This window comes from Rattus rattus, chromosome 11, assembly GCF_011064425.1.
Source record: "Rattus rattus isolate New Zealand chromosome 11, Rrattus_CSIRO_v1, whole genome shotgun sequence".
NCBI classification, from domain to species: domain Eukaryota; kingdom Metazoa; phylum Chordata; class Mammalia; order Rodentia; family Muridae; genus Rattus; species Rattus rattus.
Window position 1 is genome coordinate 33,337,501 of NC_046164.1, and position 13,242 is coordinate 33,350,742.

A 13,242-nucleotide genomic window follows, 5' to 3' on the forward strand; every position below is an offset into this window, starting at 1 on the left:
GTGAGGACCACTGCACTAAAGTACCAGGTACTTACCCTGAGCTGTAGCAAGCAAGGGAAGGTGCTGGGCTCGATTCTCAACATAGCAAAAACTGACCAAAAATGCACAAATTGGATGTTGTTGTTCTTTTTCAGTTTGTAACCTGATTTCCCCCAAGAACTTTATACAAATAAAAACCCAAACACCGCCATCTCTCTGAGGTGAAGGGAGCAGAGGATGTGCTCTGCCCTTCTGATTCAAAGCACCGTTGACTGTCTCTCCATCTTAGTCGAGTCCTCTCTGCTATTGATTCTTTTTGCTTGAGTTTGCTTTTCTCAGAACTTATTCCAGATTGCGAGAGCCAGTTCTCTGAGCCAGGGGTTCAGCTCAGTGGTGACACTAACTGAGCATGCTCAAAGCCCTGGACGGAAAGCAATACCAGCACATACTAGCACCCCTGTATTCTGCTGTCCCCAACCTCTCCTGACACCGCCTTCTCAGGCTGTTTCCTTGTTTCAGCTTCCTGTTTGTACCGTTAGATAGTGATATTTGTACTCAGGGTCTCCTAAGGCGTAGTGGGCAGGGATTCTTCTGACTCAGTGCTCAACCTCGCACGTTCAGTCCAGTCATGCTGAGCCATTTCTGCTGCCTCAGATATTTCCCATGATTCTGTGCTTTGGTGCATCCTGCCTGGGCATCCTTTCTCTTGTTACAGCATTGCTATAACCTTGTATGGACATTCTGTATGGACATATTTAGCACAGCCTTTGGTGTGTGACAGGCACAGAATGCAGAGTGGGTTGCTGTGTCCCTTTAACTGCTGATGCTGTCAGCACAGCATTGCCTTCACTCTTCCTGTTAGCCAGCCACTGTTCCGATGCTTGCTGGCTTTCCCTGTTAAGCTCTCTGTTCCTGAAAGTCCGAGTTCATTGTCTCATTCGTCCTTACACCGACCACTGTGTGTCCAGAATTATTGAGCTGAATTGTTTTCCCCCCTCTGTTTTTGGAGAAAAGAAAACAAAAAAAGCGTGTGTGCCTGCATGCATTTTTCCCCAATTCTTTCACGTGAATTAGTGTTAGCATATGGTTAATACTGGTCCTTTGATTAAATGTAAATAATAATTAATTCACCCTATTTTTTGTGTCCTTTTAAATACTGAGTTAGATAGCAACTCCGTTTTCAGTCTTTCCCTTTTGTTCACTTATTCATTCATCCTGCCGAGCACCGCAGCCTTACTCCAGTACCTGAACGTGTGTGTAGTCTGCCAAGACATAGCTCTTCATATAAACAATTGCCTAATTTTAAAGGAGAGAAACAAACTAAACATTCAATTAGATTCAGTTGTATACTGGCGTGCTATGTTGGTACTGTTAACATTGCCCTGCTCTGTGCTTATACGCATGTGCATTCCAGTATAAATGGTGCCCGCTGTGAGCACGGCCAGGATGTGAGCACGGCCGGGATGTGAGCACTGCGGTGTCTGAATGATGCATAGAGTTAAAGATTTGCGGGGTTGGGGATTTAGCTCAGTGGTAGAGCGCTTGCCTGGGAAGCGCAAGGCCCTGGGTTCGGTCCCCAGCTCCGAAAAAAAGAACCAAAAAAAAAAAAAAAAAGATTTGCTTTGTAACCAGACTTTATCAGCTGAGCGCACAACTTTCTTTCTCAGATCGAACTAAGAGAACGAGAAATAGAGCGACTGTCCGTTGCTGTGGATAGCGGCCGTTCTCCTGACATCCTGTCTCTGGAGACTAGAAATAAAACCAACGAGAAGCTTATTGCTCAGTTAAATATCCAGGTACTGGCTCTTAGGCTTGTCTCTTACAGTGTGTAAACTAGGTTTTATAGTATCTGTGGGTTCGTAGAGTGACAGGCTTGTTCACTGAAATATTAGTTATAAGGTAATTTTCGTTAGTTTGTTTATTTCGAGACAAGGTCTCACTGTATAACCTTGGCTTCCCTGAAACCCTCTCTGTAGACGAGGCTGGCATTGAACTCACAGAGATCTGACTGTCTCTTCCTCCCGAGTGCTGGAATAAAGGTGTGTTACTATGCCTGCCTCTGGAGGGTTTCTGATAGAGCCGGAGTGTGTGGAAATAGAGTAGCTTTAGAGAAATCAGAGGGCAGCATCTAAGATAGGCCTAATGTGACAAGGCCGTTACCCCGGCAGTGCCTTCAGTTTCCCCTTAAAACAAAACAGAACAAAACGTTATGAATAAGGGAAGTGTGCGAATAGTAACTGCTCGGGAGGGAGAGACAGGAAGATCAGTCATGGCCAGCCTCAGCCCTGTAGTAAACTCTAGACTACCAGGAGTTACCTGAGACTCTATCTTAAAAGACCAAAACAATGAAATATATAAAAATAGAAAACACAAACAATATTTTAAAATATATTTTCAAAACTTATTTTTGTGTATTGGAGAATTCTTGACGGCTCTGTATTTTTAAAAACTTAATGACTTTTATAGTGTAAAAGGTGATTTTAAGGTATACATATATATTCTATATGTCATAGATTATATGTACTGGTCATAATATATGCTAAATATCTTTCATATTTTACATACATATTATATATCATATCCTAATATGTAATCTATTAATGCATTAAGCATGTAGCTTTGTAATAAAATGCTGTGTATGCAAAACCCAAGCCCAGTCCTCGCTTCTGCCTTTTCATCCTCAGATCAAAGCAAGGGGCAAGGAAGCACAACCCTTCTGGGTGGAGTGTGTCACCTGTGCGAAGCTTGGTGGAGTGTGTCCTGTGTGTAGCTGGGTGGAGTGTGTCCTGTGTGTAGCTGGGTGGAGTGTGTCACCTGTGTGTAGCTGGGTGGAGTGTGTCACCTGTGTGTAGCGGGGTGGAGTGTGTCCTGTGTGTAGGTGGGGGGAGTGTGTCCTGTGTGTAGCTGGGTGGAGTGTGTCACCTGTGTGTGGCTGGGTGGAGTGTGTCACCTGTGCGTGGCTGGGTGGGTGTGTCACCCATGTGTAGCTGGGTGGAGTGTGTCCTGTGTGTAGCTGGGTGGAGTGTGTCACCTGTGCGTAGCTGGGTGGAGTGTGTCCTGTGTGTAGCTGGGTGGAGTGTGTCCTGCTGGGTGGAGTGTGTCACCTGTGTGTAGGGGGTGGTGTGTGTCACCTGTGTGTAGCTGGGTGGAGTGTGTCACCTGTGTGTCAGTGTGTCCTGTGTGTAGCGGGGTGGAGTGTGTCACCTGTGTGTAGCTGGGTGGAGTGTGTCCTGTGTGTAGCTGGGTGGAGTGTGTCCTGTGTGTAGCTGGGTGGAGTGTGTCACCTGTGTGTAGCTGTGTGTAGCTGGGTGGAGTGTGTCACCTGTGTGTAGCTGGGTGGAGTGTGTCCTGTGTGTAGCTGGGTGGAGTGTGTCCTGTGTGTAGCTGGGTGGAGTGTGTCACCTGTGTGTAGCTGGGTGGAGTGTGTCACCTGTGTGTAGCTGGGTGGAGTGTGTCACCTGTGTGTAGCTGGGTGGAGTGTGTCCTGTGTGTAGCTGGGGGGAGTGTGTCCTGTGTGTAGCTGGGTGGGGAGTGTGTCCTGTGTGTGTCTGGGGGGGGTGTGTCCTGTGTGTAGCTGGGTGGGGTGTGTGTCCTGTGTGTAGCTGGGTGGAGTGTGTCCTGTGTGTAGCTGGGTGGAGTGTGTCCTGTGTGTAGCTGGGTGGAGTGTGTCCTGTGTGTGGGTGGGGGGAGTGTGGTTTGTGTGTAGGTGGGTGGAGTGTGTCCTGTGTGTAGCTGGGTGGAGTGTGTCCTGTGAGTAGCTGGGTGGAGTGTGTCACCTGTGTGTAGCTGGGTGGGTGTGTCACCTGTGTGTGGCTGGGTGGGTGTGTCACCTGTGTGTGGCTCGGTGGAGTGTGTCTCCGGTGTGTAGCTGGGTGGAGTGTGTCACCTGTGTGTAGCTGGGTGGAGTGTGTCACCTGTGTGTAGCTGGGTGGAGTGTGTCACCTGTGTGTAGGTGGGTGGAGTGTGTCACCTGTGTGTAGCTGGGTGGAGTGTGTCCTGTGTGTAGCTGGGTGGAGTGTGTCTCCTGTGTGTAGCTGGGTGGAGTGTGTCACCTGTGTGTAGCGGGGTGGAGTGTGTCACCTGTGTGTAGCGGGGTGGAGTGTGTCACCTGTGTGTAGCTGGGTGGGTGTGTCCTGTGTGTGGCTGGGTGGGTGTGTCCTGTGTGTAGCTGGGTGGGTGTGTCCTGTGTGTGGTGGGTGGAGTGTGTCACCTGTGTGTGGCTGGGTGGAGTGTGTCCTGTGTGTGGCTGGGTGGGTGTGTCCTGTGTGTAGCTGGGTGGGTGTGTGTCCTGTGTGTGGCTGGGTGAAGTGTGTCCTGTGGTGGCTGGGTGGGTGTGTCCTGTGTGTGGCTGGGTGGGTGTGTCCTGTGTGTGGCTGGGTGGGTGTGTCCTGTGTGTGTGTAGCTGGGTGGGTGTGTCCTGTGTGTGGCTGTGTCCTGTGTCCTGTGGAGCTGGGTGGGTGTGTCACCTGTGTGTGGCTGGGTGGAGTGTGTCCTGTGTGTAGCTGGGTGGGGTGTGTCCTGTGTATAGGTGGGGTGTGTGTGTCCTGTGTGTAGCTGGGTGGAGTGTGTCCTGTGTGTGGCCAGGGGTGGAGTGTGTCCTGTGTGTGTAGCTGGGTGGGGTGTCACCTGTGTGTAAAGGGTGGAATGTCACCTGTGTGTAGCTGGGTGGGTGTGTCCTGTGTGTAGCTGGGTGGAGTGTGTCCTGTGTGTGGCTGGGTGGAGTGTGTCCTGTGTGTGGCTGGGTGGAGTGTGTGCGGTGTGTGTCTGGGTGGGGTGTGTGTCCTGTGTGTGGCTGGGTGGAGTGTGTCCTGTGTGTGGCTGGGTGGAGTGTGTCCTGTGTGTAGCTGGGTGGAGTGTGTCACCTGTGTGTAGCTGGGTGGAGTGTGTCACCTGTGTGTAGCTGGGTGGAGTGTGTCCTGTGTGTAGCGTGGCTGTTAGACACATCTAGATGTGGATGAGAGACAGGTGTCACCTGTGTGTGGCTGGGTGGGTGTGTCCTGTGTGTGTGGCTGGGTGGGTGTGTCCTGTGTGGGCTGGGTGGGTGTGTCACCTGTGTGTAGCTGGGTGGAGTGTGTCCCCTGTGTGTGGCTGGGTGGGTGTGTCCTGTGTGTGCCAGCTGGGTGGGTGTGTCCTGGGTGTAGCTAGGTGGAGTGTGTCCTGTGTGTCTCTGGGTGGCGTGTGTTCTGTGTGTATCTGGGTGGAGTGTGTGTGGCTGGGTGGGGTGTGTGTCCTGTGTGTAGCGGGGTGGAGTGTGTCCTGTGTGTAGCTGGGTGGAGTGTGTCCTGTGTGTAGCTGGGTGGAGTGTGTCACCTGTGTGTAGCGGGGTGGAGTGTGTCCTGTGTGTAGCTGGGGGGAGTGTGTCACCTGTGTGTAGTTGGGTGGAATGTGTCACCTGTGTGTAGCTGGGTGGAGTGTGTCCTGTGTGTAGCTGGGTGGAGTGTGTCCTGTGTGTGTATCTGGGGGGTGTGTGTCCTGTGTGTGGCTGGGTGTGTCCTGTGTGTAGCTGGGTGGTGGTGTGTCACCTGTGTGTGGCTGGGTGGGTGTGTCACCTGTGTGTAGCTGGGTGGAGTGTGTCACCTGTGTGTAGCTGGGTGGAGTGTGTCCTGTGTGTAGCGGGGTGGAGTGTGTCCTGTGCGTGGCTGGGTGGAGTGTGTCACCTGTGTGTAGCTGGGTGGGTGTGTCCTGTGCATAGCTGGGTGGAGTGTGTCCTGTGCGTAGCTGGGTGGAGTGTGTCACGTGTGTGAATGTGTGTGGAGTGTTTCATGTGTGTGTCGCTGTGTAGTGTGTGACATGTGTGTAGCTGGGTGGAGTGTGTCCACCTGTGTGTGGCTGGGTGGAGTGTGTCACCTGTGTGTGGTGGGGTGGAGTGTGTCTCTTGTGTGTAGCTGGGTGGAGTGTGTCCTGTGTGTAGCTGGGTGGAGTGTGTCCTGTGTGTAGCTGGGTGGAGTGTGTCACCTGTGTGTAGCTGGGTGGAGTGTGTCACCTGTGTGTAGCTGGGTGGAGTGTGCTCAGAGCATATAGAGCAGCACTCAAATACTGCTCTCCAATGTGGATGTGGATCCAGACAGAGGGAATTAATTGTAGATAATGTATTTACCCGTAGATCCAAAGTTTCATTTCAGCATAGAATACATTTGCTTTTCTAAAATCATAAAACAAACAAAACCCCAGGACAGTGACCCCTCGTGTGTTTTCCGTTTATCTCGCGTCTCAGCTTAGACTGGCCATCTTTCAGGTCTGGCAGCTACACCTAGATGCCAGTAGCTATGGTACTGGGCAGCACATGCTAATCTCATCCTGACAGTACTGTCTTACTCTTAAAGCTCTGTTGGGAACCCGTTCACACAAAGTTCTTATCCTTTCCATTGTATTTGAAAACCAATGCCAGTGAACATGTATTTCTATTAAAGTTACATTGTGAGTTTTGGCAAAAAAAAAAAAAAATAGTATTTAGAGATGCACATACAAAAATAGCTGGTTTAGCTTCAGCGCCATTTAATATAGTGTTTAGAGCCTCTGGTTTGAAGAGTCAGAGTTTTGGATAGTTTTTCAATTCATGTGCCTAATCACGATGCTTATAACTTGCGTTTAGGTTGACTTCCTTCAACAAGCTAATAAGGAACTGGAGAGGCGTATCCAAGAGCTCATGGAGACCAAGGCGACAGTGACAACTGAGGTTGTGAACCTAAGCAACAAAAACGAAAAGCTCTGCCAGGAACTAACAGAAATCGACCAGATGGCCCAGCAGCTGGAAAGGCACAAGGAACAAGTGCTGGAGACGGCAGACAGGGAGCTCGGGGAGGCAAAGGTGACAATGCCGATGCCCGGCCTGGGCTGTGACCGCAGCACAAAGCTGGGCTCGGGAGAGCTGGGCTGGCTTTGGGGTTTGCTCAGTGGGAGTCTGCTTCTGCCTTTCATAATCTAAGGGATTTTGTTTGTTTTGGGTTTTTTGTTTGTTCGTTTGTTTTTTGTTTTTCGAGACAGTCCTGGAACTTGCTCTGAACCCAGAGATCTGCCAGCTTCTGCCTCTGGGATTAAAGGTGTGCACCACCACGCCTGGCTTTTTTTTTTTTTTTTTTTTTTTTTAAATTTATATTTTATGTATGTAAACCTGCAGGCCAGTAGAGGGCATCAAACTTTATTATACATGGTTGTGAGTCACCCAGTGGTTGCTGGGAATTGAGCTCAGAACCCTAGAAGAGTAGTCAGTGCTCTTAAGGGCTACTCTACTCTATCCCCAGTAATTCAAGATTCCCTTAGCATTATTTCCACCCTCTAAAACATTGCCTCTGTTCCAGTTGGTTTAGTTCTCCTGAAGCATGCTTGTTCATAGAATAAATGTCTAGACTCTGTCCTGTTTTCCTTCATAGTTTCCACCCCTGTCCTTTCATCTCTGAAGTCTGTCCTCTTGTCAGATTTAACTCAGGAATCCTTGAAAGATTATATTTGCTTGTGTGTATGTGTTCATATCATGTGTGTGCATGTGTGTATCTATATTCATGTGTGTAGACTTGCCTATATGCATTAGGGAACATGCTTACCTGTGAGCAAGTGTGGAGGCCTGAAGCTGACACTGGCCATCTGCCTCCTTGGTCACTGTTTATTTATTGGGGCTGGTTCTGTTCCCGAGCTCCGAGCTCACTGACTCAGCTTGTCTAGTGTGTGAGCTGGCCCTGTGGACCCCATTTCAGATTCTCCAGTCAGCCACGTCAGCCCAGCTTTCACAGGGCTTCTCAGGATCCCAACTCTGGTCATTAAGCCAGCACAGTTTGCACTTTATCATCTGAGACGTCTCTCCAGCCCCCAAAGGCATTTAAAAACATTTTACATGTATATTTTATAGTTGGTAACTATCATTCTTCATCTATCTGCTAAAAAAGATGCATAGGGTGAAATTTCCTGATTATAGTGTTAATCTCTTAAAGCAAGTTTACTGTTTTTTAAAATGTAACAGTGAGTCAAATGACCTTTTCTCCTTGAAAGTCTTACAAAATTGTACCCCATTTTAACACCTTATACTTGCTGCCCTTTTTATGATCAGTGTACCATACTGTCCTAGAATAAAAGAACATGGATGAATTGAATTTTTTCTTTTAAGTCTTTGACTCTAAAGTTCAAAGTGTCATAATATTCCTCCACATGGTATTATCATTACCATTGTTAGTAATTGCTAGGTCAAAGGGACAGATAGTTCACAGTACTTGTAAGTATTTTTAAAGTAAATTTGTATTTTAAATATATCCCAATGAAATGTAATGGGGGAAAAATAAAACCTTCAACCAGCTCCAGCCTGGCCTTAAATGATCTATGTATCTGACACTTCAAAGGGCTTTTTAAAATCTTGAAATAGTGTGCTTTTAAACCACAAATGAAATTTCTTTGAAGCAGAGTGCTAACAGCAGTTAGGAAAGGGAGAGTAAGAGTAGAGAACTCACACATACCTAGACCACAGCAGGGTCTTGAGCAGGTCATCTTTAAGGAGCACTGTGTGTAAATTAAGTAATGAGATGCCAGTCTTTAAAAGCTGGGGAGATGCTGCCCAATGGTAGAACACTTTCTAGTGGGTCTATGCACCTGGGCTCTCTCTCCAGTACCACAGTTCAAAGCAGAACTGGTTGTGCCCCCAGCTTGGTATCGTGCTTGGGAACTCTTCCTGTCCAGAGTAGATAGATCCATTGTGAAGCCCACTGTCTGCATCACTGCATTTGTGTTAAGTGATGTTACTCCATAGCTAGTGAAAGAGAAGGACACTATATCAACATAATACAGCTATTAATAAAAAGCCCACAGCAAACACACTCAGTGTTGAAAGACTAAAATCCTTTACTCTAGAATCAGGAGTAAGTCTAGGATACGTTCATTATTTCTGTTTAGCATCGTCCTGAGCCAGAAGCAGAGGCGCACACCTAGAAATCCCAGCATTTGCAGGGACTGAAGCAGGAAGACTGTTTTTAGGCTAACCTGAGATACTTTGTGAACCGTATCTTGATAAAATTAAACTAAACTAAAACACAGTACTGGAAATCCTCAGCAACTAGACACAAACAATAAAACAGAATAAAAGAGTGACAATTCTTTGATCATATGTGACATGATCTTAATTGTGGAAAATCCAAAGATTTGTACACAATGAAATAGAATAAACAAGTTAAAAAAATTGCATGTTAACACACACACACACACACACACACACACACACCAGATGCTAAGTATATACTACGTATAAAAAGAAAATCTAACAATGAAATTAGTAAATCCTATTTGTAACCAAATCAGGAAGAATGCAGTTAACCAGTGAGGTAGAAACTTAAGATACAACAGAACACTAGTGACAACTGAAGGATGTGTATGTGGAAAGGTGTCCTGTGTTCCTGTGAGTGTGGCTTAGGAGACCCGTGTTGTAATACAGTCTGTGCGTTCAGCTCAGATCCTATCAGAATGCAGTGCCAGTTTTTGCAAAAGTAGAAAATTCTATGGACTCTCAAGGGACAGCCAAACAGTCTTGGGAGAAGACTTTGGAAGAAGCGGATTAGGATGTCACCCCGTTACATGCCTGTGGCCTTGGTTCTGATCTTCAGATCCGGGCTGCTGGGGTGGGGTGTGTAATGCATGTAGTTTTGGTTCTGCCTTTCTGCTTTTAGTGTATTGCAATGCACCTCTGTTCTTTCCACTCTCCGCTCTCTACTCCTTTCTGTATCTTCTGTGTTTTCGCATGCAATGTGTTGAATGCTTCATGGCCTGTTGACAGGGCCCACAGATGTCAACTTGAAGCAACAATAGATGGTTGTGGGATCCCAATATTGCTCTCTCGGTTGTAGTGTGAGCAATCCAGGTTGGTAAGAGCAGACCGAGAGCAGGGAGAGCATGGTTAGGATTGATTGTCATCATTCCCAACACAAGGATCGAGAAGGGAGAGATGGTTCTTGATAAGTGAGTTCCCACAAGCACTGAGTACTAAACCACAGTATTAAACAGGTGCCTCATCCCAGCTTATTCTCTGCTCACTGGGGCTGGGTATTGGGTTCAAGTCCCAGACCTTATGGATCGGGAGAATGCAAACCAGCGCTCTCATCCAGGATGCCATAGTGGCTGGGTAGTCTTAGGGTCTTAGATACTTACCTAACAGGCTTTTTATTCCTAGAAAGAGATTAAAAGAAACCTCTCTGAAATGCGGAACCTTGAGGAAAAAATGTCAAAACTGCAATGGGTAAGTTGATGACACACTGTTGCCAGTGTTTTCAAGGCTGAATCGATGCTTTGTTTCATAGATCTATTGAGATAAAATGTGTACGCACAATATTCAGTCGTTTTAGTGGACCTTGTGGTTTTACCACAGTCACAGAGCTGTACAACCATCACCACCAAGCCCAGAACACTCATCATTCTGAAAAGAAATCTCATTCCCATGAGCAGTCACCCTTCTGCTTAGTCCCTGACAGCCGCTCACCTACTGTCAGGGTCTAGAGTTCTCCTGACCATTTGTGTAAATGAATGATGAAGCCTATGTTCTTTTGCATCAAGCTTCTTTCATTGAGGGTGTTGTCATGCTCTGTGAGGGTGCAGCATGGATGGGAACTCCATTCCTTTCTACAGCTGAGTATACGTGGTCCACAGTGTGATTATGCAATTCCATACTGTTTCTCTAACCATTCACAGTGCAGGTTTGTAGGTAGAACTGAAATTTTGAGAGCCCTGCTATCAATTCTATATCCCTCTAGCTATAGTTTCTCTGATTGCTACAGTAACATCATAACTGGTAGTTATTTATTTGTTGACTGTTATAAAAGTACTCTTTGCAATTGCTTTGGTGTGATTTAAGTGACTTTCATAGTCACAGTGCTTGACCCTATGCCTTTTTAGTGAGAAAGCTAGAGACCCCTTGATACAGAGACTGCGTGGAATTAGCAGGTGCCTTACAAGTTAAAACTGATGGTCACTCGGGGGGTGAGGGTCGGGGGCTCTCTTCAGGGTGATAACTTGCTATGTCAGAAGTGTTTCTGTAAGATTAGAAACAGAGACCAACAAAGATGACTTGTATTCTTCGTTATGTGTAGTCTATGCTGCTGTATTTGGGATGCCTACACTTCTGTGTTACGGTAGCATGCATTCACTATTCGTGCACATAGTATGGACAGCACATGATAACTGGCTTCTTTCTTCCTCTCTCCCTCCCTCCATCCCACTCTCCCTCCCTCCCTCCCACTCCTCCTCCTTCTCTCCCTTCCTCCCCCACCTCCCTCCCTCCCTCTCTTCCTTCCTTCCTTTCCGAGACAGGGATTCTCTGTGTAACAGTCCTGGCTGTCCTGGAACTCCATTTGTAGACCAGGCTGGTCTGGAATTCACAGAGATCCACCTGCCTCTGCCTCCCAAGTGCTGGGAATAAAGGCATGTGCCACCACTGCCCAGTGATAGTGGCTTCTTTAGAAGTTGAGCTCAGCAAGTCTTGACTCTGACGTTGAGTAACTGTGTCAACTAAGCCTGCGGAAGGAGCTCACTCTCGAGTCCCGTAACGGCAGAGGAGGTGTTGCTGAGGTGTTCTTTGGAACATGGCCTCTGTGAGCCACAGGGTGTGTTTGCTGCCGTTCACTAATGCCTGACACTGTGAGAGCTGAGGATGATTGACAGGGCTGTCTCAGACCCATGAGATCGTCAGTGATGCTGGCTGACACTCACATCCAGGAGTCTCTTAGATTTCCTGTTAGTATTTCTGCAGTGTGTGTGTTTCAGAGATAACAGGGATGTTGTTCGCTAATGTTCACTAAGTCCTTGCCATGGCGGAGACAGTGACTATGTCCCTGGTCTGTTCTGCTGCCTCTGGAAGCATAGGCGTGAGTAAGTCATGTTGTACATATTCATTTAGAGAGAAGTCGGGAAAATACTAAACAAATGAGTTCCACTTTCCACAGAGGAATGTCTGTTAGCATCTGGGTTTCATGGTGCGTTTGGTTTTTTTCCTTTATTTGTTTACTTTCTTTTAAGTTTTTTTACATGCAGTGTATTTTGACCATACTTTTTCTCCACCAGTTTCTCCCAGATCTACCCAATTTCCATATGCATTCTCCTCTCAAAACAAAAGCAGAGGTCAAAACAAAAAACAAACAAAAAAACAGTAAGACAAAAACAAAACAAAACAAAACACTAAACCAAAACAAAAGCACAGACAAAACCATGGAGTCCGTTTCATGTTGGCCAACTTCTGGGCCTGGGGCCTGCCCTGGAGTGTGGTTAATATACAGAGTCACACTCCATTGGAGAAAACTGAGTTCCCTTTCCCTGCAGGTGTAAAATGCAGACAGCTTCTTGCTTCTCTGCTGTCACCCTGTCTGCCTTGAACCTGTACAAGCCCTGTGCACTCAGCCACAGTCCCCGAGTGCGTCAGTCCTGTGGTGTCTGAAGTCGCTGTTGCTTGCAGTCATCCACCATCTTTGGCTCCTACACTCTTTCCTGATACTCTACCACATGATCCTTGGGCTTGATAAACACATCCCAGGCAGAACCGAGTACTCAAGTCGCTCACTCTCCACACACTGCCCACTGTGGGTCTCAGTGTTAGTTCCCATCTACTCTGAGAAGCCTCTCTGATGAAGGCTAAGACTGGCAGTGATCTGAGTCCCAGCACAGTGTGACAGCTGTAGGTCCTTGGATAGTACATTTGTCACTAAAAGTATATGCACACTTGCACACACACGTGCACACATATATGAATATACTGGTATAGATAGACAGACAGACAGATAGATAGATAGATAGATAGATAGATAGATAGATAGATAGACAGACAGACAGATAGATATAGATAGACAGACAGATATATGCTTATAAAAATATCCATTTTACCTGTAATTGCTACAATGGTTAATAAAGTTATTAGAATATTCAATTATAGAATGAACATTTTGCAGGAATTAGATGTAAGCAATAAGGAGAAGGAGAGACTGAATGGTGAACTACTTTTAAAGTCAGACCTGGAGACGGTTGTTCATCAGCTTGAACAAGAAAAGCAAAGACTTAACAAAAAACTGCAAAGTTTTGCAGTCACAGGTAAGATGCTGTGTTTATTAGTAGATGAGCTTTTGTGCGCCTGTTAACAACCATTTGTCGAACACTGACTGTGAAACCCAGACGATGCTGGGCAGTGTGGACACAGTGGGAACCCCCTCCCCGGTACTTTGAGATGGAAATGTATGCTCCTTTGAGACAGACCAAGATGAAATGGCAGAAAATCATTCAGTTCAGAGTCTTTACGGACTGTTGTATTGCCTT

General features: G+C 46.8%; 1 protein-coding gene across 1 annotated transcript in view; it reads left to right on the forward strand.

Moving 5' to 3' along the window:
- The window catches only part of Cep135 (centrosomal protein 135), a 68,033-nt gene that overhangs the window by 10,659 nt on the left and 44,132 nt on the right, over window positions 1–13,242 (forward strand). Inside the window, exons 7-10 of the mRNA XM_032916516.1 lie at window positions 1,647–1,775; window positions 6,572–6,787; window positions 10,121–10,186; window positions 12,882–13,020. Of these exons, the coding sequence (XP_032772407.1) occupies window positions 1,647–1,775; window positions 6,572–6,787; window positions 10,121–10,186; window positions 12,882–13,020 (550 nt within the window). The remainder of the gene's footprint in view (window positions 1–1,646; window positions 1,776–6,571; window positions 6,788–10,120; window positions 10,187–12,881; window positions 13,021–13,242) is intronic.